Consider the following 27,054-nt stretch of genomic DNA (forward strand, 5'->3'; position numbering starts at 1 on the left):
CGACCATTCAATCTATTGTTTCACAATCAAATGCTCGATCCGTGACGGAGTTACTTTCTGTTTAAGTTCCATTGTCATTGATTTAAATTTCAATTTGTATGAACCATTATAATGACAGTGCAACTATATTGATTGATATTTATAAATTTAATTATCAGGAATCAATATTTAAAATACTTTTGTCTAGTCTCATAGAAAAAAAAACACATCTTAAACTTAACATTTTAGAGTCTCTACGCTTAGTTTAAACTGTATTTGTTTTTCGACGATTGTAGAGAATTATATACTTATTAACTTGTGCTAAGTCACTTACGTTGGCACGATGTTGCGCGCAAACATATTCCGATTGCGCGCCAACTGTTGAGCTACCAATTGTGCCCCGATATATGTACCAATTGCGCGCCAACTGTCGAACTACCAATTGCGCGCCAATAAATGTACCAATTGCGCGCCAACTGTTGAGCTACCAATTGCCCGCCAACTGTTGAGCTACCAATTACGCGCCAACTATTGAGGTACCAACGTTAAATTGCTATATTGAATTCATTATACGCGATCTACTTGCAGCGGACTTAAACGCTTTTTAAGTATGTAAATCGTCCAAATACATTCGAGGTTGTTTAAAATGGCCGAGGAGTTCCGAATGCGGTCCTTTAGCAAATCAAAAATGAACTCAAACTTAAGGAAATAACAATAAACAATGTGTTGCCAGATGAAACGGAAACAAAGTCGGGTGTATATGGAAGTTTACAATGTCGGAATTCTTTACATTTAACTACGCTGCAAGTAGTTCGCGTATAATGATTTCAAATTAACAGTTTAACTTTAAGACTTCACCCTTGGGAATCTTACTTGTTTATGCAATAGTAAACTTCACTGACAATTGCTTTGAATTGAATTATTCAAATACTCGTTAAACAGTGTGTGTGTATACCACGTGATAAATCGCGTCATCAATGCAATATTTTGCTTTGAATGCAGACTTTAAACAAAGATAACTTCACTATTTGTTCACCATTTAAATGATACAGTTTACGCCGCTTACGGGGCCCCGCCGTCGGTCTTTTACCAGAGTTTGATTGAGATTTTAGATTTCTAAAACACTTCCACAAACCTTTTCACAAAACGGCTGTCTGACGGAGCACTGTCGAAACATTATTTGGAAACACTATTGTCGAAGTGTTTGATGAAACTAATCACCTTATCAAACTCCGTTAATAAAACGAAGGCGGGGCTCTTTAAAGCTGCACTCTCACAGAATGAAAGTTTTGACAACTTTTTTATTTTTTGTCTTGGAACGAGCCAATTTTGGCGAAAATCCATGGAAACCAGTTATATAAGACTGCTGACAAAACATTAGATCGCAGATTTTTTTTATATTTAAGATAAAAAAATGATGTTTTATGCATTTTTTTTAAAACCGTTAGTAACGGTTTGAGCCATAAAACATTAATTTTCGAACGGAAATATGAAAAACTACGATCTGATTTTCAGCAATCTAATATCACTGGTTTGCAGATATTTACGCAAAAATTGCTCTTTCCTAGACAAAAAATAAAAAAGTTGTAAAAATGGTATATCTGTGAGAGTGCAGCTTTAAGCGGCATAGACTGTTTCTCGAGGATCCAGTGCAAGATAGTCTGATCTTAGTATAAAAAAGGAAATGAGATACGACTACCTGCTCCTGCGCCCATGACATTTCACCAGCCGAGATGCACGAATTATCAACGAGCAATAGCTCGTATACTTGACCATATACCTGAAGATGATATACGACTTAAGGTGAAAATCAACCTCGAAATAAGCACGGCACACATTTTGCACAAACAATCTTTATGGGACTAAGACAGCGACTATAACTCTGGTCTTACTGCATACATTGCCAAGCGAAACTCAGGTACACGATTTAATATGCTGGGGCCGTTTTCAATAAGCGACTAAGAAGTAGCTTAAAATTAAGATTAGAAACTAAGTGCTTTGATTGGCCTGTAAATTTAGCCGTTCAATAGGCTGAATGGAATCACCGAGGCATGTATAAGAAAGAGGATGAGATCAATATTGATACCGTTTCAGGGAGTCGTTTCAATAAAAGATTTAATTCATTACTTCGATACATTCGGAACTCCTCGGCCATTTTTATCGAAAACAACCTCGGATGTATTTGGACGGTTTACATACTCAAAAAGCGGTACGTTTAAGTCCGCTGCAAGTAGATCGCGTAGTAATTGTATCTAGCAGTTAAACTTTGTGACTGATCTCTTGGGCATCGTAATTATGTTTGCAATATTACACTTTACTGGCAATCAGTTTAAACTTAGATCAATAAATACAACTCTAAAACACTACATTTAATTAATAATATAATTTAAAAAAAATACGAACTACTTCTACTGAAGTACCGGCATACATCCGAGGTTGTTTTTGATAAAAATGGCCGAGGAGCTCCGAATGAACTTCAATACTGGCTAAGGTTATATTCCCACAAATATAACGGAAAATATGACACCATTTCAATTTGCGACTAAAATCGACGATTTTTTTTAATGAAAACGGGTCTAAGAAGTGCAGTCAGTAGACTGAAGCCAAAGGTCATAGCGATGGCTTGATGGATTATATTTGACTCCGCCTTCGGGTAATATAGGCCACAAACGCAGGCCTAAACAAACTCATCAAATGATCCACAAACAAAGGTCTTATAAATATGACCTGAAATTAACCAATAAGCTAAAGTTTTAAAGTGTCAAATAAAAACATTGCAAGGAAAGATATCAATAAAACATATCTCGAACTAAAAGGGTAATATATGGAATTGATTATATCAAAATGAATTGAAATGAAAATAACTGCAGATGATTATTTTATGTCGGCAGAATTATTCTTACATTGATTCACTAGCAAAAGTCGGTTCGTAGTTATGGTTTCAACTTTGGTTATATTGTTTTAAAGTGTTAATAGAGTCGTAAATTACTTCTTTTATAGCGCCGTTAAAGTATATACATTTGTATTTACATCCCAACTTCTATTCCTTAAATAAACTGCACTTCGGCAAGTGCTAATATTTTTCGATGAACGCAATAACTTTTGATATGTTCGAAACACGATCATCGCAAATTAATATAATGCTAATTGTTTCTCTTTTTATTGTTTGTATTGTGTCAGCAGGTTCCGAGGGTGATGAATTCAACATGTACGAAAGAGTTAATTTATAATGTGTAAATATATTTTTGTCATTAGTGTTTCAATTTTACGTTTAAATGTGGTTCGAAATGATTGATTTTTACCGCGTTAATGTGACGTCATTTGTTAAACTGTTTCCAGTTTCGGTCGGGGCGTTCTATTTATAGAATGAGTAAGATATAATTACCCTAAGGTTTTCTTAAATAAAATAAAGTTTTTTTTGATAATCCTTGTATGAAATATGGAGGTTTTGGTGTAAATATAAGAAATGAATTGCGGGATTGATTTCATTATCGGGGATATGAACGCAGTTGGGCAAGTTAAAGCACGCATGGAGTCCGCATGACTTATCACACTTTAACCAGCCAAACTGCGTTCATACCCCGATAATGACATATATCCCGAAATTCATTCTTTAAACAGTCATGATATCCAGGGTCAAGGTTTGCACACACATCTGGAATATTGTTTAAAATATAACGAAGGAGAGTTTCATATGCACACACACACACGCAGACCCGTACACCCAAACGCACGCACAAACGCAATCAAGCACGCACATTCTTTTGGATTTAATCCTTGAGGACTGATATTCATTTACTTAGTATTTAGTTTGCCCTGTTGTTTGGTACAATGGTTCAATATCGTATAAAACCTTTGGTTTGGCGAATTGTATCAGAAAAGTGTTTGTGTACGATCGTATTTTATCTTTGATAGCACTACTGTCTTGTTGAATTCATTTGCTGGTGATGCCTTTATCTGTTCAATGAGTTATTAAAGACAATGATAAACGATGTGATTTATTTGATGTTGTTTTTTCTTCTATACTTTTTTTCTAGTCGATTAGATGAACAATGCGTTGTTAGAGGTGCACTCTTACTCACATAAGATTTACCACAATTTATATATAATTGTTTAATAATTTAGGGATGCAAACGAATATTCGAATATTCGATCAACCGTTTGTTATTCAAATGCTAATATACTAAAAAGGATGAATACATGTTAAAAACAATGGTTCTTATGGAGGATACTGTTCTATATCTATGGAACGGACTATAGATAGACTGACCACGTGATTGGCCAGAGCCCGCGGAGCCCGGCACGCTCCAGCGTCAGTCATTAACTATAGCTCGATAGGATAACATGCAACTGTAGATTGTGTATTAAACTGTTAAATAGACATAGCCTTTTGTACTTGCCTTCACCCTTGTGTTGACTTTACATTAGCACTACTACAAATATAAAACAGATACCGAGTTTAACTTGATAGAAAGGCTCAGGAAACACGGTATTTCTACCTTATGAGACGATAGTAGATGACAGTAAATGTTTTAGCACTCACCAATCATTTAATATTTTTTGCGTGTCCAGCAATTAAATACACGGTTACAATCTTGTTATCAGTAACTGATATTTTCAATAACTAAATTATTTAGTAAAGAGTTAAGGTTTATCACTCAAAAGCTATGTTTGTAAAACATGTGTATGTTTTGATTGTAAATAATGAAAAGCAGCATCACAAGTCTTACACTTGTATGGATTCAATCTGGTGTGTTTTCCTATGTGATCTACGAAATGATGTTTTCTTCAACAAGCCGCATTATAAGCTTCACACTTATATCGCTTATCTCCTGTGTGTATTCAAATGTGGCGTATGCAATCATATTACTAAGTAAAGCTAGCTGTGCATTTCTCACACTTGCATGACTTTCAACCTTAAGTTGTGATTTTTCAAATGATGTTTAAATCAAATTTTCTATTAAAGGCAGCATCACATGTGTCACACTTGCATTGCTTCACTCCTGTATGTATTCTTATGTGGTCTACTAGATGGTGTTTTCTACCAAAGGCTGCATCAAAAGTATCCCACTTGTATGGCTTCACTCTTGTGTGTATTCTTATTTGGTCTACTAGATTTTGTTTTCTACTAAAGTCTGCATCACAAGTATCACACTTATATGGCTTCACTCTTGTGTGTATTCTTATTTGGTCTACTAGATTTTGTTTTTTACTAAAGGCTGCATCACAAGTATCACACTTAAATGACTTCTGTCCTATGTGTATTCTTATGTGGTCTACTAGATGGTGTTTTCTACCAAAGGCTGCATCACAAGTATCACACTTGTATGGCTTCACTCTTGTATGTATTCTTATGTGGTCTACTAGATTGTGTTTTCTACTAAAGGCTGCATCACAAGTATCACAGTTATATGACTTCTGTCCTATGTGTATTCTTATGTGGTCTACTAGATGGTGTTTTCGACTAAAGGCTGCATCACAAGTTGCACACTTGTATGGCTTCTGTCCTATGTGTATTTTTTGTGGTCTACTAGATGGTGTTTTCTACCAAAGGCTGCATCACAAGTATCACACTTGTATGGCTTCACTCTTGTATGTATTCTTATGTGGTCTACTAGATTGTGTTTTCTACTAAAGGCTGCATCACAAGTATCACAGTTATATGACTTCTGTCCTATGTGTATTCTTTTGTGGTCTACTAGATGGCATTTTCTACTAAAGGCTGCATCACAAGTTGCACACTTATATGACTTCTGTCCTATCTGTATTCTTATATGGTCAACTAGATGGTGTTTTCTACCAAAGGCTGCATCACAAGTAATACACTTATATGACTTCTGTCCTATGTGTATTCTTATGTGGTCTACTAGATGGTGGTTTCTGCTTAAGGCAGCTTCACAAGTATCACACTTATATGACTTCTGTCCTGTGTGTATTCTTCTGTGGTCTTCTAAGTGATGTTTGTTCACTAAAGACAGCATAACAAGTATCACACTTATATGACTTCTGTCCAGTGTGTATTCTTATGTGGTCTTCTAAGTGATGTTTGTTCACTAAAGACAGCTTCACAAGTATCACACTTATATGACTTCTGTCCTGTGTGTATTCTTATGTGGTCTTCTAAGTGATGTTTGTTCACTAAAGACAGCATAACAAGTATCACACTTATATGACTTCTGTCCAGTGTGTATTCTTATGTGGTCTTCTAAGTGATGTTTGTTCACTAAAGACAGCTTCACAAGTATCACACTTATATGACTTCTGTCCTGTGTGTATTCTTATGTGGTCTTCTAAGTGATGTTTGTTCACTAAAGACAGCTTCACAAGTATCACACTTATATGACTTCTGTCCAGTGTGTATTCTTATGTGGTCTTCTAAGTGATGTTTGTTCACTAAAGACAGCATAACAAGTATCACACTTATATGACTTCTGTCCAGTGTGTATTATTATGTGGTCTACTAGATGGTGTTTTCTACTAAAAGCAGCATCACAAGTCGCACACTTATATGGCTTCACTCTTGTGTGTATTCTTATGTGGTCTACTAGATTGTGTTTTCTACTAAAGGCTGCATCACAAGTATCACACTTATATGACTTCTGTCCTATGTGTATTATTATGTGGTCTACTAGATGGTGTTTTCTACTAAAAGCAGCATCACAAGTCGCACACTTATATGGCTTCACTCTTGTGTGTATTCTTATGTGGTCTACTAGATGGTGGTTTCTGCTAAAGGCAGCTTCACAAGTATCACACTTATATGACTTCTGTCCAGTGTGTATTCTTCTGTGGTCTTCTAAGTGATGTTTGTTCACTAAAGACAGCATAACAAGTATCACACTTATATGACTTCTGTCCAGTGTGTATTATTCTGTGGTCTTCTAAGTGATGTTTGTTCACTAAAGGCAGCTTCACAAGTATCACACTTATATGACTTCTGTCCTGTGTGTATTCTTCTGTGGTCTTCTAAGTGATGTTTGTTCACTAAAGGCAGCTTCACAAGTATCACACTTATATGACTTCTGTCCAGTGTGTATTATTCTGTGGTCTTCTAAGTGATGTTTGTTCACTAAAGACAGCATAACAAGTATCACACTTATATGACTTCTGTCCAGTGTGTATTATTCTGTGGTCTTCTAAGTGATGTTTGTTCACTAAAGGCAGCTTCACAAGTATCACACTTATATGACTTCTGTCCAGTGTGTATTCTTCTGTGGTCTTCTAAGTGATGTTTGTTCACTAAAGGCAGCTTCACAAGTATCACACTTATATGACTTCTGTCCAGTGTGTATTATTATGTGGTCTTCTAAGTGATGTTTGTTCACTAAAGGCAGCTTCACAAGTATCACACTTATATGACTTCTGTCCAGTGTGTATTATTCTGTGGTCTTCTAAGTGATGTTTGTTCACTAAAGACAGCATAACAAGTATCACACTTATATGACTTCTGTCCAGTGTGTATTCTTCTGTGGTCTTCTAAGTGATGTTTGTTCACTAAAGACAGCATAACAAGTATCACACTTATATGACTTCTGTCCTGTGTGTATTCTTCTGTGGTCTTCTAAGTGATGTTTGTTCACTAAAGGCAGCTTCACAAGTATCACACGTATATGACTTCTGTCCAGTGTGTATTCTTCTGTGGTCTTCTAAGTGATGTTTGTTCACTAAAGGCAGCTTCACAAGTATCACACTTATATGACTTCTGTCCAGTGTGTATTATTATGTGGTCTTCTAAGTGATGTTTGTTCACTAAAGGCTGCATCACAAGTATCACACTTATATGACTTCTGTCCAGTGTGTATTCTTCTGTGGTCTTCTAAGTGATGTTTGTTCACTAAAGACAGCATAACAAGTATCACACTTATATGACTTCTGTCCAGTGTGTATTCTTCTGTGGTCTTCTAAGTGATGTTTGTTGACTAAAGGCAGCTTCACAAGTATCACACTTATATGACTTCTGTCCAGTGTGTATTATTATGTGGTCTTCTAAGTGATGTTTGTTCACTAAAGGCTGCATCACAAGTAATACACTTATATGACTTCTGTCCTGTGTGTATTCTTCTGTGGTCTTCTAAGTGATGTTTGTTCACTAAAGACAGCATAACAAGTATCACACTTATATGACTTCTGTCCAGTGTGTATTCTTCTGCGGTCTTCTAAGTGATGTTTGTTCACTAAAGACAGCATAACAAGTATCACACTTATATGACTTCTGTCCAGTGTGTATTCTTCTGCGGTCTTCTAAGTGATGTTTGTTCACTAAAGACAGCTTCACAAGTATCACACTTATATGACTTCTGTCCAGTGTGTATTATTCTGTGGTCTTCTAAGTGATGTTTGTTCACTAAAGGCAGCTTCACAAGTATCACACTTATATGACTTCTGTCCAGTGTGTATTCTTATGTGGTCTTCTAAGTGATGTTTGTTCACTAAAGGCAGCTTCACAAGTATCACACTTATATGACTTCTGTCCAGTGTGTATTCTTATGTGGTCTTCTAAGTGATGTTTGTTCACTAAAGGCAGCTTCACAAGTATCACACTTATATGACTTCTGTCCAGTGTGTATTATTATGTGGTCTTCTAAGTGATGTTTGTTCACTAAAGGCAGCTTCACAAGTATCACACTTATATGACTTCTGTCCAGTGTGTATTATTATGTGGTCTACTAGATGGTGTTTGTTCACTAAAGGCAGCTTCAAAAGTATCACACTTATATGACTTCTGTCCAGTGTGTATTATTATGTGGTCTTCTAAGTGATGTTTGTTCACTAAAGGCAGCTTCACAAGTATCACACTTATATGACTTCTGTCCAGTGTGTATTCTTATGTGGTCTTCTAAGTGATGTTTGTTCACTAAAGGCAGCTTCACAAGTATCACACTTATATGACTTCTGTCCAGTGTGTATTATTATGTGGTCTTCTAAGTGATGTTTGTTCACTAAAGGCAGCTTCACAAGTATCACACTTATATGACTTCTGTCCAGTGTGTATTATTATGTGGTCTACTAGATGGTGTTTGTTCACTAAAGGCAGCTTCACAAGTATCACACTTATATGACTTCTGTCCAGTGTGTATTCTTATGTGGTCTTCTAAGTGATGTTTGTTCACTAAAGCACTAAAGGCAGCTTCACAAGTATCACACTTATATGACTTCTGTCCAGTGTGTATTATTATGTGGTCTTCTAAGTGATGTTTGTTCACTAAAGGCAGCTTCACAAGTATCACACTTATATGACTTCTGTCCAGTGTGTATTATTATGTGGTCTTCTAAGTGATGTTTGTTCACTAAAGGAAGCTTCACAAGTATCACACTTATATGACTTCTGTCCAGTGTGTATTCTTCTGTGGTCTTCTAAGTGATGTTTGTTCACTAAAGACAGCATAACAAGTATCACACTTATATGACTTCTGTCCAGTGTGTATTCTTCTGTGGTCTTCTAAGTGATGTTTGTTCACTAAAGACAGCATAACAAGTATCACACTTATATGACTTCTGTCCTGTGTGTATTCTTCTGTGGTCTTCTAAGTGATGTTTGTTCACTAAAGGCAGCTTCACAAGTATCACACGTATATGACTTCTGTCCAGTGTGCATTCTTCTGTGGTCTTCTAAGTGATGTTTGTTCACTAAAGGCAGCTTCACAAGTATCACACTTATATGACTTCTGTCCAGTGTGTATTATTATGTGGTCTTCTAAGTGATGTTTGTTCACTAAAGGCTGCATCACAAGTAATACACTTATATGACTTCTGTCCTGTGTGTATTATTCTGTGGTCTTCTAAGTGATGTTTGTTCACTAAAGACAGCACAACAAGTATCACACTTATATGACTTCTGTCCAGTGTGTATTCTTCTGTGGTCTTCTAAGTGATGTTTGTTCACTAAAGACAGCATAACAAGTATCACACTTATATGACTTCTGTCCAGTGTGTATTCTTCTGTGGTCTTCTAAGTGATGTTTGTTCACTAAAGACAGCACAACAAGTATCACACTTATATGACTTCTGTCCAGTGTGTATTCTTCTGTGGTCTTCTAAGTGATGTTTGTTCACTAAAGACAGCATAACAAGTATCACACTTATATGACTTCTGTCCAGTGTGTATTCTTCTGTGGTCTTCTAAGTGATGTTTGTTCACTAAAGACAGCATAACAAGTATCACACTTATATGACTTCTGTCCTGTGTGTATTCTTCTGTGGTCTTCTAAGTGATGTTTGTTCACTAAAGGCAGCTTCACAAGTATCACACTTATATGACTTCTGTCCAGTGTGTATTCTTCTGTGGTCTTCTAAGTGATGTTTGTTCACTAAAGACAGCATAACAAGTATCACACTTATATGACTTCTGTCCTGTGTGTATTCTTCTGCGGTCTTCTAAGTGATGTTTGTTCACTAAAGACAGCATAACAAGTATCACACTTATATGACTTCTGTCCTGTGTGTATTCTTCTGCGGTCTTCTAAGTGATGTTTGTTCACTAAAGACAGCATAACAAGTATCACACTTATATGACTTCTGTCCAGTGTGTATTCTTATGTGGTCTTCTAAGTGATGTTTGTTCACTAAAGACAGCATAACAAGTATCACACTTATATGACTTCTGTCCAGTGTGTATTCTTATGTGGTCTTCTAAGTGATGTTTGTTCACTAAAGACAGCATAACAAGTATCACACTTATATGACTTCTGTCCAGTGTGTATTCTTATGTGGTCTTCTAAGTGATGTTTGTTCACTAAAGACAGCATAACAAGTATCACACTTATATGACTTCTGTCCTGTGTGTATTCTTCTGTGGTCTTATAGATGGTGGTTTCTACTAAAGGCAGCTTCACAAGTATCACACTTATAAATATGACTTCTGTCCTGTGTGTATTCTTCTGCGGTCTTCTAAGTGATGTTTGTTCACTAAAGACAGCTTCACAAGTATCACACTTATATGACTTCTGTCCTGTGTGTATTCTTCTGTGGTCTTCTAAGTGATGTTTGTTCACTAAAGACAGCATAACAAGTATCACACTAAAATGGCTTCTCTCCTATGTGTATTCTTATATGGTCTACTAAATGGTGTTTTCTACTAAAAGCAGCATCACAAGTCGCACACTTGTATACCTTCTATTCGGGGTGTTTTCTCATGTGGCGTATCAAATCATATTTCTGAGTAAAACTAAATGTGCATTTCTCACACTTGTAAGGCTTTTCACCTTTTTGTGATTTTTTGAATGACATTTTAGTTCAGATGTTCTACTAAATGCAGCTTCACTTCTGGATGGGTTTTCATGTGCATTACTAAATTAGGTTTTCTACTATAAGAAACAGCAAATGTCTCAAACTTGTGGAGCTTCACTCCTGTGTGTTTCCCATGTGGTGTACTTAATGACGTTTTGTATAAAAATTAGCGTCACAGGTTCTTGTCACAAGTCACTTGTATAGTTTCATTCCTGTGTTGGTTATCACTACAGTCCGCAGTACAAACAGCAATGTGCATCTCTCACTTAAATGACGTTTCGCTTATACACTTGTACATTGAGTAAGTATGCCACTTTTACCTATTGTTCTCGAGATATTCAGCAATTGGCGTAATGAAGTTTCACCCTTTCTCTCATGATTGCGTATGGGACTGTATTTCTGCTATCCTAGTATAATCAGTACCATATCATATGTGCATTGTTTCTGTCTAATGTGTATCCGTTTTTTTCTTTAAATGTATATATTACAATTTGTTTCAGTCACAGATACTTGGTTGTTTTGAAGACATTTTATCAGCAAATATAGAAATTTATAATTCTAGCTGATTCTACACAGTTTGTATTCTGCAAGCACCTGCAATGTAACAATATTTTAGCATTTGGCTTGCGATATAGCTAAACATATAATTTGGGCGGATGTAAATAATCCACTTATATAATTACAATAGAAATTAAAGGAACGACCCAATCGACCTAACAAGAAGTTCGGATAAAGACACGATGATCAAAGCCTTATTCAAGACAAAACTCATAGCGAAATTCAACAGCCTCGTTGCTGAAATTAAGCCACGCTTTAAATTTGAAAATATTGAGAAAGTATCAACGTCCTAAATATGTTATTATGTTCTTTAACGAATACTTTATGTTCTAAATGATCAGTTTCAATAAACTTCTGTTAAAAGTTTTGGTTACAAAAGTTGCAAATACATATCATAAACAAAATGTTGTTTTTTCAAAGAGCAACTTTCTAAGACTCTTATGTCCAAACATCAAGATCATCAAGTCATTTCAACTAAAAGGGGTAAAAACGATACAAACATTTGTTGATGGCCATTTGCAAACTTATATTTATTGATCTGTACAAATTGTCTTACCTATAGTAATAGTCAGAAAACAGTAAATCAATGCTAATACATAATGTGTATGTTGTGTCTAATTGAATGCATCTAAAACCAACGCTTAGATGGACTTCGTTTTGCATATAAAAAGTTCTTACCATTTTACGTGGTTAACCACATCAGGTCAGTGAGTCACCAGTTCATCAGTTATCAGACGACATTTGGTGTGAATCGTTTATTCTTCCATACCAGACGTGTGTTTCCGGTCATGTGACCGGTGCTGGAAAAACTCATCTTACACCTCCATGTAAGATGAGTCACGCGCAACAACGCGCCACTTCTTATTTCTTTTGTTGTATGGTTTATGAAAAGTATATTATGCAATTTCTATAAAGCGGAATAAAAATATAAGTATACAATACTTTGAATTCAAATTGAAAATGAATAATCGTAAAAGCGCAATTTTGAAATGTACAAAAGTGAGTTTTCTACGTCAATTTTTCCACAAATTCATAATTTTAGGTATGCAAGAAAAAATATCAATCATGTTTTTCCGGTCCGGATCGAAAAATCGGCAAGGCTCGTTACCGGCTTACACGCGTGCCCTCGGGTCGGATTTTTCGAACCGTACCGGAAACACATGATAGATACTTATTGTATGACTAATTAGTGCGTTAAAACAGCTTGGACTCACAGTGTACACTGAAGTCTTGAAATTGCTTAATCAGTGTATATTATTATATTTTTCGATTCTCCACTGTTTTGAAGTTAATGCTGGCTCCAATGAGGCATTTTTTGTTCAATTATTTGGACACTTACCTTGTTCCTTTCATCGCTAACGAGTGGGTCACAACAGTGTAATAAATATCATATGAGTAAGTTAATTTATCTTCCTTATTTCCGCCCTTGTTTCTCAAACGAGGCTTGTTTGAGGTTCAAAATAGAAAGAAGTCAACCATCATTAGTCAAAAAAGATCTTGATTTTAGTCACGGGCCTTAAAATTCTAATGGTCGGTAAGTAGTGATTTTTTTGGTTAATAAATCTTAATTTGGATCGGAACGTCAAATGTATTGACTGCCAGCATAAGCACATCACTATAAGCTCCCTTTAATAGGATCAAATGTTGATTCATTGATATTTGACACAAAATAAGTATTGTTTGTTGTAAAAATAACCAGTTGTATTTATTGAACACATAAACATAAATAATCTAGTTTGCAATTACATCAATGAAGATGAATAGCGGGGAAAGACCTTCCGTTACTAAAAATAGCAACATCCGGTTCTGGCCGCCAAATTACGTTAGATGTTCGTAGCGATTTGTTACGGAGTGTGACGAAATATGTTGATGTTATCTTAGTTGTATTGGTAAGTGTTGAGTAAAACAGGAATTTTGCTTGTATTATTTGTTCTGTAATCCAACACATCATTGTTAAAATCCAATATAAGATGACATTTCTATAGCTTAAACTTTCAGTTTCATTTTCACTTAAGAATTCTTCCGGAAGCAAACAAAAACATTCAACGTTCCTTTTGCCAATATCCTTACACTGTTATTTTATAAAAATGGCGAAGCAATCAAAATTTTAACTTATGTAACGGAACGATTTTTTTTTAATTCCCTGTGGTCAAAGATGATGGTTACCTGCGAATTATCGGGTCATAAACGTTTTTTTTACGGGAGCTCGGGTCAATTGAAAGCCCTGTTCAAACATCTTTGTCGGGTAGCACGGTTAATTTGTCGTCATCAGCACCGATTTCCCGGGACTCGGGGTTAAACAAATCGATTTTGGGAAAAAACGGGGGGGGGGGGGCTTTAAAAAGTACGGTCGATCTGGTGACCAGAAACAAACTTTTTAGGCCTTATATAAGCGCAATCCTGATAGTGATAGTTCTGCACCTACATCAAATACGAAAAAAAATATATGGTAATACATATTAACATTATTGTATTTGCTCTTTATAAGCAGGGTAAAGGGATTTCTATTCGTTTATTTCTTTGCTATTCAAGCTTGATGTCCTATCAACAACAATAAGAACAAGAAATAAAATAATTATTTTTTTAAACTCAAATAAAAACTACAAACAGTGTAATTATATTTTAAAGCTTTTGCATATATTCGCGCTATCGTAACAAATTTAAAATCATATCGAATGCTATATTCAAACTTTTATTTTAGGTTTATTCGAGTATGATTATGACAATGAATATCGTTAATAACACAAAATATACTACACGTGCACGCCCAGAGACCGCAGGAACATGCTTCTGGAGCGTGAGTCAAGTTAGTTAATTTAATGTATTTAAAAGTTGACAGGTTTTACCAGCTTTTTTGGTCACGCTATATTTTAGCAACGCGGAAGTAGTTCCGAGATTACACACGGTACTCGCATGATACGGAATCAGAAAACGACAGTATCATGATACGGATTTTTCAATACGGCGTGCTGTATTTTCACTGTTGGATTTGGAAAAGGAATTTGATAGGCATATACTAATAGCAAATATCTGTATTGTTTTTGTTATTAAAATGTATAACCTTTTGAATTATAGAGATTTTTCAGTGAAATTAGAATGAAGTTTGTGACTGTTCCAATTTAAGTCCGTTCTCTTTCAAATTCAAATCAAACATTAGCTTCAGGCCTATGTCACAATTTCAACGATGTCAGTTCTGAAATGAAGTTACGTGCGCATACCAATTGGTACGTTTTTATAATAGAGTGTTATCAAATGTCTTTTTATTCCAAATGGAGGCATATATATATATATATATATATATATAATGAGGAGAAAAATTGTTTGTGTCAGTTAAAGGTAGCAATAAATATAACCTCGAGAATAACAAAGTGAAAATTTTACTCGTGGCTACGTCACACTTGAAATAAAACTTTTTGTGCCCACTCGTTGAAATATATAACGATCTTACAAACAAATATAATAATCAAAACACCATCAAACCTTGTATTCACCAGCCCTTGTTTTCGGTTGAAGTTCATTCAAAGAACCTCCTAGCTTATTTCAACGTAAGATCAAAGTGAATGTCACCCAATCTCATATTTCAAACGTTAGCTTCTGTCCTAATACAACATATATGGTAAATATGTACCACATATAATGGGCAAACTCATGCACTGGCATCACGAAGAGACTGGGTCTGATACTTATGTTTCAGACGCATGTTGGTGAGTGTCTCCGCTGTTCGTGGATTCTTGCCTTTGACCATCAGTTTTTTTTTCTCAGTAGAATGCATTTGCATAATATCAGACAACTGTGCAACACTCAATATACTGAGTGGGTTTTAGATTTACATAGATAGATGGATGCATCTGCGTCATATCAGACAACTGTGCAACACTCAATATACTGAGTGGGTTTAAGATTTACATAGATAGATGGATGCATCTGCGTCATATCAGACAACTGTGCAACACTCAATATACTGAGTGGGTTTAAGATTTACATAGATAGAAGGATGCATCTGCGTCATATCAGACAACTGTTCAACAATCGATATACTTGATCCTAATGAAGTTAAAGGGACTTCCTTTAGTTCTAAATGGTTGGAAATTAACAATTTTAATTTTGTTATTAATGTGGAAATCGTACTGAAACAATAGTTAGTATTCATTTTAAATTAAAGAGTTACGATTATAAAAGAAAACGGCTCCTTTGGAATTTAAGCCTTAGTTTACCTATTGTGAAATTATCTGAAGTGTATTGAACGTGCATGTATATTCTTTAATAAAATCAAAATATTTAACTGTCTGGTCCTTCAAGTTTTTAGCATATGACTTCAGAATACAACCATTTCATTTGGAATCGATAACATAGATGATCTACGCAAGCATGTCCCATAAAACCCCGAGCATCAGAATATATAAACACTTTTTAATAGCAATGCTTATGTGAAAAACTACGGAAACAAGCTCAGTAACAAAAAGTAAACATGAACCCGGTTTAATGCCACTGGGTAAACGTTAAAGACATAGAACACAAACACAAAAAAAGCATAAACAAGAAACATGGAAGAACAGCACAAAACTCCACAAACAGCACAGTGCATACATATTAATATATCAAAATTGAATTGATACAAGATATGTAAGCGGGTGCCTTTAACGTAATGCTCACGGCGAATTCATTTCAATGCGTTTATCCCGCATACAATTGTATGTAACATTATATGTTGGAGTGTGAAAGCAAAGGATGTTGATCGTCTTCAAAATGTTCGTATTACATTTTATAAGAAAAAAACAACACAATTGTCGCATTTGATTAAATTTGTGTATAAAACTCGTATTTGTTTTCTCGATAGAAAATGCAGCTATCTTTCTTAGTTTAGTAGTCTTGTGGTGCAAAAACAAGTTGCCATAGAACGATTTTTTAGAAAATGTAAGTAAGGTACGACTATATTCGCCTTAATGCCAAGAAATAATCCAATCTACAGAATATTGGTGGCTTTGTAATTGAGTGCCATGTAAACATTTGTCGTGAGGTTAAAAACACGCCAAATTTCTTTTAAATCGTAAACACTCATTGCATTAAAATTACCACCTATGAGTACATTTATTAAAGCCTTATTAAAACGGCTTAATCGGGACTGATTGGGTCCCACCAGGTCGAAGTGCGTTTAAAGATAAAATGTGTCTGTAATAATGCCCCAGATGTTCCAGAGAAAAGTGACACAGAGGATAGTATTGAAACAAAGTGAACTGATATCAGATATCAGATATCTGATATGAGACTGTGGGTAGTGGACCTTAATGAGTATTTTGTATTATTTGTAAATAAAATTTCTTGGCTTAAATATGTTGGCACGAGCCCAAACGAATATTTAAGGATAATAACACCAATTTAAAATGTACACTGGTATCAAATGATAAAAATATTTATGCAAAAAGCTAGTTCTTTGAATAAAGGACCAGCCGGAGTGAGAAGAGGTTTTGGAATGGAATAGTTAAGGAGACTTTTTTTCGGAAATTTGAATTTTGTCGCATGTGCTTATATAGAACTATTCTGATAAGGCAAACGTAAGTAAAAAAGATTCCATATATTGTTTGCCTGACATGTATAATGAAATAGTTGACATGTCGCTCATCTTACTTTTGACTACCAGTGACTTTTTAGTTTTAGATATTTGTATGATTCTATTTAGGTACATAATATACAATTATTTTCTTATTAACTATGCCATTTTCTGTCATGATTTACAACAAATCTGATTCCGACCTCTTATCTTGCATTCTTCCGCACTTGCCCTTGGAAATACATGCCATCGGTTTGCTCGATTCCTGGGGAGGGTGACTGCCGAATTCAGCATTCCTAACATAATCAGTTTCACCAAATTCAGATTAGTTTTTTATGTTCTTGTTACATTTTATCTTTGGAGTTCTTTTTTCAAACTTGTTTCGAATATAAATCACGCCATATTGTTTCATATATCAATATTATGTTTGTTCTGTATATGGTGATAAACGCTCTACAATAGCAATACATAACGTGGTCTGTAACAAGTAAATATAACAGGGAAATCCAAGAACTGTATGTGTTTATTTTAAAACAAAACATAACCTATATCTATTTTGATTGGTATATTTTTATCAGAAGCGTTTTATATAAGTATTATTATGGTTTCTACGCATAGGTTAGCGTTTATAAAGTAATTTCCTTGAGAATAAGTAACCCAGTGTGTGTATACCACGTGATAAATTGCGTCATAAATGCTACGTCGGAAGGCAATATTTTGATTTGAAAAAAGACTTTAAACACAGAAAACTTCATTATTTCTTCACCATTTTAAATGAAAGATAGCGCAGTCTACGTCGCTTACAGAGCCCTGCCTTCGGTCTTTTACCAGAGTTTGATTGAGAGTTTAGTTTCTTTAAACACTTCGACAAACCTTTTCACAATACGGCCGTCTGACGGAGCACTGTCAATGCATGATTTTGAAAACAGGTTTGTCGAAGTGTTTGATGATACTAATGGCTTTATCAAATTTCGGTGATAAAACAAATGCGGGGCTCTTTAAGAGGCATAGACTGCCCTTTGGTTTTTTTTTAAAAAGTTATCGTTGATTTAATTTTCATTTTTAGCAAAATGTTGCCTTCTGACGTAGCATATATATGATGTAATTTATCACGTGGTATACACACACTGTAACCTAAGAAACGGAAGACAGCGAAGCGACCGTGGTTTCTTATTCACGAAGAATAACCGGATAATTGTTAGCCACTCCCAAATGGTATTACCTTCAAAATTAAACCGTGTGCCTGTCAAAAAATACAAACTGTGATGTCATCTAAGTCATTGTTGACACTGAAATAACGCCTTTGCATGTGCAAAAAGTTATTTAAAAAAAATCTGAAAAATGGTGGATTAAATTCATTTCCTGGTTACAAAAATGCAAACATTTTTTTTTAAAATAGCTGCAATCACCACAAAGCATCAAGACATTGTTTATTGACTAGTTCCGATAAATATGACTCTGATCATATTCATTTCGTATAAAGACAATTCCGGGAAAACGTAAATGCTTTTTTATTGGAAATCTTATTTCGTAAAAATATGCTCAACTACTAATTACAGATTTACATGTTGCAACGGATATTAGAGTTGTGCTTGTTAAATAATGAATCTCTTACTAAATAAAATCGATTTTTAAACATTTTAAATTTTGGACTTTCAAACATTGTTTGCATTGTGGCCGGCCCTTAAGCGCCTTATAATTCAACTTAAAAAGGCAATTTCCCTGCACTATTTCAAGGTCACAAAGTGTCAACCTGGGAGTACTAGTGTTCTTAATCGTTCCGGCTTATGCTATGGCAACCCACAAATATGTCGACTATATCCAGGTTCCTCCTGAAAAATGCTTCCTATCACAAGATGATTTTAAAACAAAAGTAAGTATGGCTTTGTTTTGTTTTGCAATAAATGTCTAATGAATTATAAGAGAACAGAGCCCCAATTTCTCGAAACTTCTTGAGCTAAACAGACTTATGTAGCTTATTTTCAATAACTCAAAATACATCCTGAAATTGAATTTTTATAATGAAAAATGGTTAATTGTGATTATCATAAACTTAACTCCTATTCTTAAATATAAAAACTCCTCAAGAAGTAAATATAATGCAAATTTTTGAAAAGCAAAAATAGTGAGCTTACCTTAATCCTGTTATAAGGGTCTTAAGAAGTTTCGAGAAATTGGGGTCATGTGCATTGGACGAACTATTTGGATTGATCACGATACGAGCTATTTCGATTGATCACGATACGAGCTATTTGGCTCGTTCATTGGTAGAACTATTTTGATCGTTCTAGACCAATTTGAATTTGAATCCTTTTAGCGATCGCATTGACGGAGGCATGGGTCTATAACGGGTATATGACCTCGGTTAAGACATAGTCTGAAATTAAAGAAGAAGAATATTTACATATGCGATTCCATCCATGCAAAATGTTAACGTTACAACGTAAAAAACCCTGAAAACACGGTGTGGGCGCGTTCTTAAAATAAGTCTTCAGATAAGAGCGAGAAAGCAAAACAATAGCGTAGATAGATTTGTAACTGAGTAACTCATATAATGACCAGTTATTTTACTCTCACCTGAGTTAATACTGATATAAGGCTGTCTTGGACCGTTTTCCCTATAAGATATCTACTAAATGTGAAAGGAGTATGCCTGGCTGAGGTCTAGACGAAAACCTTGTAAAGAAACAGGTGCTGCAGCATTGAGGGTCATGAAAGCAGTTTTTAAATAATATTTTTGAGGGAAAGGTGAACTATCCGTTTTACTTTCGGAACAATTGAGATGGAGCATATAAAATGCTTGAGAAAAATACATTTAAGAAATCCAAAGCATGCACGGAAGAAGGGATGTTTTCATACATATATAAGTTTAATTTACTATTGAAAGCCGGTCAAAACGTAACATTCAGCTGATTGTGTTTTTTTCCCTTAAATAGTCTGCTCTACCACGTTTTAATAATAAAATAATGTAAGAAAAATGAAAGGAAAATGAATATAGCGATAAAATTGATAAATTATCAAAATTGCTTTTGTTCAGTTAACATATCGAGTAAGCTTACAATTTGCATTTATTCATGTTTATATATACTTTTCGTATTAACACGATATATATATTGCATTAAAGTTGTAGTTTTATCTATTTTGGTGAACATAACAAATACAAACTTATGTGTAATGTGCATGCGTATATAGAAAAACATTCACGAACTCTGCTTTCAAATGGTGTCTTTGCTTTTGGCCAGTTCTTGTAACACAGACAAATCATTAAAGTACAACTTGGGCTTAAAAATACAACAGTAAATCCATCCGAAAAATGCAGCCGGCATCAAACCAACTTAATTCGGTTATATGCTAGGCGTGTTACCAACTGAGCTTACTGGTCAACTTTATAATTTTAGCATTATCTATATAATCCTATCAGCGATATCAAAAACAAACATAGATTTTTATGACTTTTACAACGATGTTCCTGTGCACGTGCGCTTGAAGGGGCTCATTTACGTGTTTTAGGATCAGACATCGAAACAAGTGATTTTTCATGTGTAATGTGAACATAACGTTTGTTACATTGGCAATCTCATTAAAATCAGATCCCCAATACACGCTTCACGACGTTACGCTATGTTACATTGGTGAAACGTCATTGAAAGTTTCAATAAGAGCTCCAGTGTTAAAATTATGACAGAAAATGCACTAGTTTACCATAAAGAATTAGTGGCATTATTGATATATTGGAATGACTTTAAGAATGGTTTTACAAACAAATTAAAAAAGTATCAGTTAGTGTATGTTTTTTTTTTGTTTATCCAAAAAAAATCAAATGAAATAACTCATTTGTTTGTGTTTTGTTTTGTCAATTCAAAATACGTTAACAAGTTGCTTTATCACTTGTCTACATGCAAGGTTGCTGGAAACTATTATACATCTGCGTATGTGATGGCGGCTGGCAATGTTGGTGGAGTTGATTTACTCGAGCCGAATAATATTGGGGAAAGGGCAAACTTTCTCTGGACCATCGTGCCGGACGGAAGAGTACATCGCTCTTCTTCGTTTTGGTTCGTATCCAGTCATCAATGAAAAATCTAATGATTACAGCGGCATTCGCCAATACATGTATGCATGCAATTTAAATGCAGGCGAACTACGTTTTATGTCAATTATGCTCAAGTTGTATGATTTTGTAAAATGTTGATGATGTATTGTTGTTCAATTGTATAAAATAAACCACTCCAGTTTTTTTGTTTTTCTTTTTTCTTTTGTGTGAAAACAAGACCATTCTAATGTACAAAAAAATGTATTTCAAATGTGAAATTTATGTTATAGTGTTCATTTCAAGGGAAAACAGATGCATTAATGGTTTTATTTCAAGGGAAAACAGATGCATTGTGATGGACGAATTTTGGCCTCAAGCGTCTTGCCGAGAAGCAGCATTTCATCCAATTGGAGGCTGTAATATATTCATTAAAGAACATCAGTGACTGCATTCGGAACTCCTCGGCAATTTTTTTTTCAAAAACAACCTCGGATGTATTTGGACGGTTTACATACTCAAAAAGTGGTACGTTTAAGTCCGCTGCAAGTAGATCGCGTAGTAATTTTATTTAGCAGTTAAACTTTGTGACATTACTCTTGGGATTCTTAAATATGTTTGCAATAATACAATTCAATGGCAATCAATTTAAACTTAGATCAATAAATACAACTCTAAAACACTACATTTAATTAATGATATAATTCAAAATATTACGAACTACTTCAACTGATGTACCTGCATACATCCGAGGTTGTTTTTGAAAAAAATGGCCGAGGAGTTCCGAATGCAGTGACTGGGAAACCTTTGATAGTTTTGAGATAAAATATATATCCAGTGGACATGGTCTTATCCTGTTTTTCCCTATCATTTTAATGTAATTATATACTCGATGAAATTTTCGAAAGATTCTAATTTTGTTCCGCCAAAATAAGACCAAATTGTATACGTTTTCGTGTTGATGACTTAACTTATCATCAGAGAAAAATCCCAGTCACTGAGTACACCATAAATCTAGTAGACGAGTGCTATATCTGTCCGCCTCTCACCAAATATGTAACAGGTTAAAAGCCATAAATGGCCAAGTTCCATTGGTCTTTAAACTGGCATCCGTACATGTTTTTACTCATGCAGAGATCAGCTTAAAGATGCCTTTACAATTGAGTATACGAGTAAATAAACATAAAATAACTAAATAAGTTTGATTTGTAGTCAAAGATCTATGTAAACAGTTAATTGCAAGTTGCTTGAGGTAAAGCGGTGGATTACGGTTACAGTGTTTACGAATAAAAAGGGTCATTATATTTTTTTTTAAAAAGAAAGTCATTCCAAAGAGATTCGACAAAAACAGACTAAGCGATAAAACCTGGGTTGTCATTTAAGCATTTTAAAGGGGAATAATTATAGTACTCTATACTGCTGATATTTAAAATAAAATAAAGTGACTTATGAAAGGCCATTTTCCAACCTGATCGGTTGGGAATGTACGCTAAGGATGATTCACTATATGATTAACATTGCAAATGTCATAGATCTTCGAATTTTGCGAAATTTTGAAATGTAGAAACAATAGTTGTAGCCCGGAATTATAGCTATACTGGTTTTCCCAACCAAATCCTCCGGTACAAAGAAAATTAAACCGTTGTAATATATACACGTTACTTTGGAAACAATAGAGTCACTGGACTGTTACATGCATTTCAATAGCTAGAACTTCACCTTTTATTTGTACCGGCATGGGAAAACCCAGTTATGTTAATTCCGGGCTATATGTATTGTAATGATAATCTATTCGAGTTCAATTTTGTCTGAAGGTATGTAACATTTATATGAATACACGACACAAACAAGTATAAGACTTAACAGTGTGTGCGTGTGCGCGTGTGCGTGTGTGCTCGCGTGTGTGTGTGTTGGGGGGGGGGGGGTCATTGAATTATTGCGATACCTAGCTTGAGGGCAATCGTTTACTTGCGATACCTAGCTTGAGGGCAATCGTTTACTTGCGATACCTAGCTTGAGGGCAATCGTTTACTTGCGATACCTAGCTTGAGGGCAATCGTTTACTTGCGATACCTAGCTTGATGGCAATCGTTTACACTGTCAAAGGGATAGTATTCAATGTCCAAGCATGTCGACGAAAATAAACTGTGTTCAACCAGTTGAATGGCATAAACACATTATCAATTAGCAATTGTTTTTAAATGTATGTTGATTTTACTTTTACTTCAAATATGATACACGTACGTTATAAAAGAACTTTTTCTCACCAATGCAACACTTTTGCTCCAATATTTTTAAAAAATATAGGGCATATCACGTTGTATTGTCTTATTACAATAAGCCAGATTGCTTTCTATACAAATTCTTATCATCCTGGTGGTTGTTTATCTTGATTAAAGATCTTGTACAGACAAATGTTTTCAAGTCTCAAAATTCTTAAAATGAGTATTGAATATTGCAGAAATTATACAAACTTAAAAATATTGTGACATGAGTTTGATCCTGTGGAAAGGGAGTAACTATTGTTGAAGAAAAAATGGATTTTTATGTCATTTGTTGTATGATTGCACACACTTTCAGTTGCCAACAAGTCAAGTCCTACACTGCGTTCAGAAATCTTGATGAGCTGTGACCCTGAAAACTATCTTGTCAGAGTGTTCTGTGACGCACCGGAAATTATTCCAGACAGCCGGTGTTACAATAGTGCTGCGTTTGTCCTTATTCGGGTAACATTATATTATAATACTTAGATAGGTTTACCATTTACGTTTTTACTTTATTCGGGATTGTTGGGAAAATAGGAAGGTTGTGTACACAAACTAAATTACCCCCCCACCCCCCCACCCCACCCCCAGTAAATGTACAGTTAACTGACCGTTCCAAGGCGGCACCTGACAATCAATGATAGTCACCCCTTATTCTTTTATATAGTATATATATAGTATATATGAACTGTGTTGTTTGTGGAGTTTTGTGCTGTTGTTCCATGTCTCTGGTTTTTGATTGTTTGTTTCTTTGCTCTAAGTATTTGGTATTGACCCTGTGTCATTGAACGGGGTTTATGTTTAAACTTTCGACTACTGTGCTGGTTTCTGTAGTTTTTCATATACATATTGAAGACGACCTAACAGATCGATCCTTGTACGGGACGTGTATGAAAGGACTACTTCCTTTCCTTGCAGGATGATGCCTCTGATTTTGTTTTGTGAACCAGAAAAGCTTATATCAGATGCATGCTAGTTAGCCAATTGTACGTGTTCAGGGCGGAGTATGTCATCCGTAAACCAATATAAATTGATAGGCAAATACCTGAAGAATATATACATTTTTAGATCGTCACTTTCCGTAAATATATATTTTGCGGTGAAGATAGTCTTCAAAATCTGCTCTGAAACCGAAAGACCAAGACTCTTGATATTTTTTATGTCGCCTCTGGTAGTGGCCGGTTACCAAGATTGTTTAAATTATGTCCCTGCCTCGGGGATCAATGATTTATATATATATATATATACTAACGGTTATATCTGAAAATCGTTTTCCCTGAAACCCCATGTCTCACACATTGGTATGTGGTATGTAGCCTGATGCAGTGGCCATTTGCAAAAGAATCATCAATTAATGCTCCTTGGGTCAAAGCTGACAACGTCCCGGAAGTCCCAGGTTATGAAAAAAAATTATTTGAAAATCCTTTCGAAAACCGCAATGCATACAACCTTAGTATTTAGAATGTAGCCTCGTGTAGCAGTAAGCAACTGCATGTACCTTTAATCATAGCAACTTTTGACTTCCTTTACAATAAATGACTTCCTTAGCAACCACTTGCTTCCTTAGCAACCAAGTGCTTCCATAACATTCAATGACTTCATTTCCAAATACATTCATCCATAGCAACCAATAACTTTGTTATGAGCTTTTGACTTTCTTAGCAACCATTTATTTATTATTAATCATCTATAACAAAAAAACTTGAGATGTCGCATTTCTCAATTACATGCTTTTTTGCACATTTAGTGTCAAAGGTGCTTGACTACAATAGTTAATTAAGTTTGTACTTAAGTTTAAAATTAGAAACTAAATGTTTTGATTGGCCTGTATATTTACCTGACCAATAGGCTGAATGGAATCACTGATGCATGTCTAAGGATAAGGATAAGATCAATATTGAATACTGGCCCTGGGCTTTCTTGAGCATAATTTGTGCATCAAAAAATAGCAACTACAGCAGAAATACTTGCTATAGAAAAAAGATGACAGACTTTCAAGTCGCAGTAACGTAGGACAAACATATCCCTTTCACTCATGGGCCCTAATTACAGGATAAAGCTAAGCTGGCTATTTCTGCTTTTCAATAATTTGCGAAATATTTACTTTTTTAAGAACTTTTATAATTTAGGTAGGAATTAAATTTATATAAACCACAATAAACAATTTTCTTTTCATAAAAGTTCAATTTAAGTCTGTATTTTAGCTAATTGAAATAAGCTACTTAAGCCTGTTAAGCATAAGAAGTTTCGAGAAATCGGGGCCTGGTATATCTCACTTGATTAATAACCTTTTACTAAAACACTTCCAGCAATCATACCTCAAGCGCATAGAGAAAGTTCCTTAGTCCATATTCGTACAACTATTAAATGTATACATGTATAATATGCTGTCATAATGTGGTTCCTGCTTGTTGTGTCTTTGTTTTTACGTCTTATGGTATTCAAATAAAGATGGTGATTTCAAACAGGAAAAAATAGAAACTGTTAGGTTTGAACAATATCAAATTCAAGTTTTAAAACTGTGATATTGTTTTTCTAGCGAAACATTCATCAAAATAATAATCTGAAGTGGGTTTTTTTAAAGTGACAATGAAAGGTGTATAATGAATCTCTTATGCAATTAAATTTGTTTTAAAAGGATCATCGCGTAGACGACGATGGCGACGGATTTTTGGACGAGAATCCTGACTACAGCGGAACAGATTGGTGCAAGATTGACCGGCTTATTCGGGCCTGCCTCGGCACAAAGTTGGTCGAATGGCAGTGGCATCCCCTGCGTAGGGAAGGTATTCTGTTTTTGGAATTCATTTTTCAAAGGATTCCCCTGAAAGAAAAAGGCTTGAATTTTGACCGGAATGTTGACAATTGTTGTTTTGAGAGAATAATTTGGTTGCCCGTGTTGAGTCAAGATAAGCTAAATATCCAATATGTTAGATCATGGATCTATCATATGATTTTAAAATTTCTTTCTAAGCATAAACAAAAACGATTAATGTATGTTTGAAAAATAAATGGTTTTACGCGGTATAAATCCTAGAGAAATCGATCAAACATAAACATATTTGTATTGTGGTTTTTTTTTTTCAGAGTGTCCCCGCCCTCAGTAAAGATTATCGACCAACAAGCACTACTCGGAAGATTCCGTCGTGTTGCATTGTTTACAAACGTGTAAACAAAACATTCATGCTTAAATTATCTTCTACAAATAAAATTGGTAATGATGTTTCCTATTTTAATGATATGCAATAGAAAGGGATACTGAATGACTCTCGTTTCTATTTGTTTGGATGGAACTGACAAGCTCAAAACGTCTGTGTGTAACGTTCTTTTTGTCAGACAGAATCCTGAATAAATAAAAAAGCAGACTCGCAAGAGTAGTGTAGCAGCCAGGGAATAACAATCACTAGAAATTTAGTATAAATTATAATAGAGAAAAAAAAATCCGCGAA

General features: G+C 34.9%; 1 protein-coding gene across 1 annotated transcript; it reads left to right on the forward strand.

Moving 5' to 3' along the window:
- Nucleotides 1–16,435: 16,435 nt before the first annotated feature.
- Nucleotides 16,436–26,798, forward strand: LOC128205337 (uncharacterized). The gene is made up of 7 exons (XM_052906904.1): nucleotides 16,436–16,511; nucleotides 19,049–19,184; nucleotides 21,215–21,366; nucleotides 21,681–21,760; nucleotides 23,922–24,067; nucleotides 26,244–26,391; nucleotides 26,693–26,798. The coding sequence occupies exons 1-7, from the start codon at nucleotides 16,492–16,494 to the stop codon at nucleotides 26,710–26,712; spliced, it is 702 nt and encodes a 233-aa protein (XP_052762864.1). The 5' UTR covers nucleotides 16,436–16,491; the 3' UTR covers nucleotides 26,713–26,798.
- The last annotated feature ends 256 nt before the right edge of the window (nucleotides 26,799–27,054 follow it).

This window comes from Mya arenaria, chromosome 10 (genome assembly GCF_026914265.1).
Source record: "Mya arenaria isolate MELC-2E11 chromosome 10, ASM2691426v1".
In the NCBI taxonomy this organism is placed as follows: Eukaryota; Metazoa; Mollusca; class Bivalvia; order Myida; family Myidae; genus Mya; species Mya arenaria.

What these genes read in the sequence shown, in the direction of transcription:
- LOC128205337 (XM_052906904.1), top strand. Translation starts at nt 16,492, where the DNA reads ATGTTGATCGTCTTCAAAAT. An exon ending in ATGTTGATCGTCTTCAAAAT is followed by an intron (nt 16,512 to 19,048) that starts GTTCGTATTACA and finishes CACTATTTCAAG; the next exon opens with GTCACAAAGTGTCAACCTGG. An exon ending in AAGATGATTTTAAAACAAAA is followed by an intron (nt 19,185 to 21,214) that starts GTAAGTATGGCT and finishes TCTACATGCAAG; the next exon opens with GTTGCTGGAAACTATTATAC.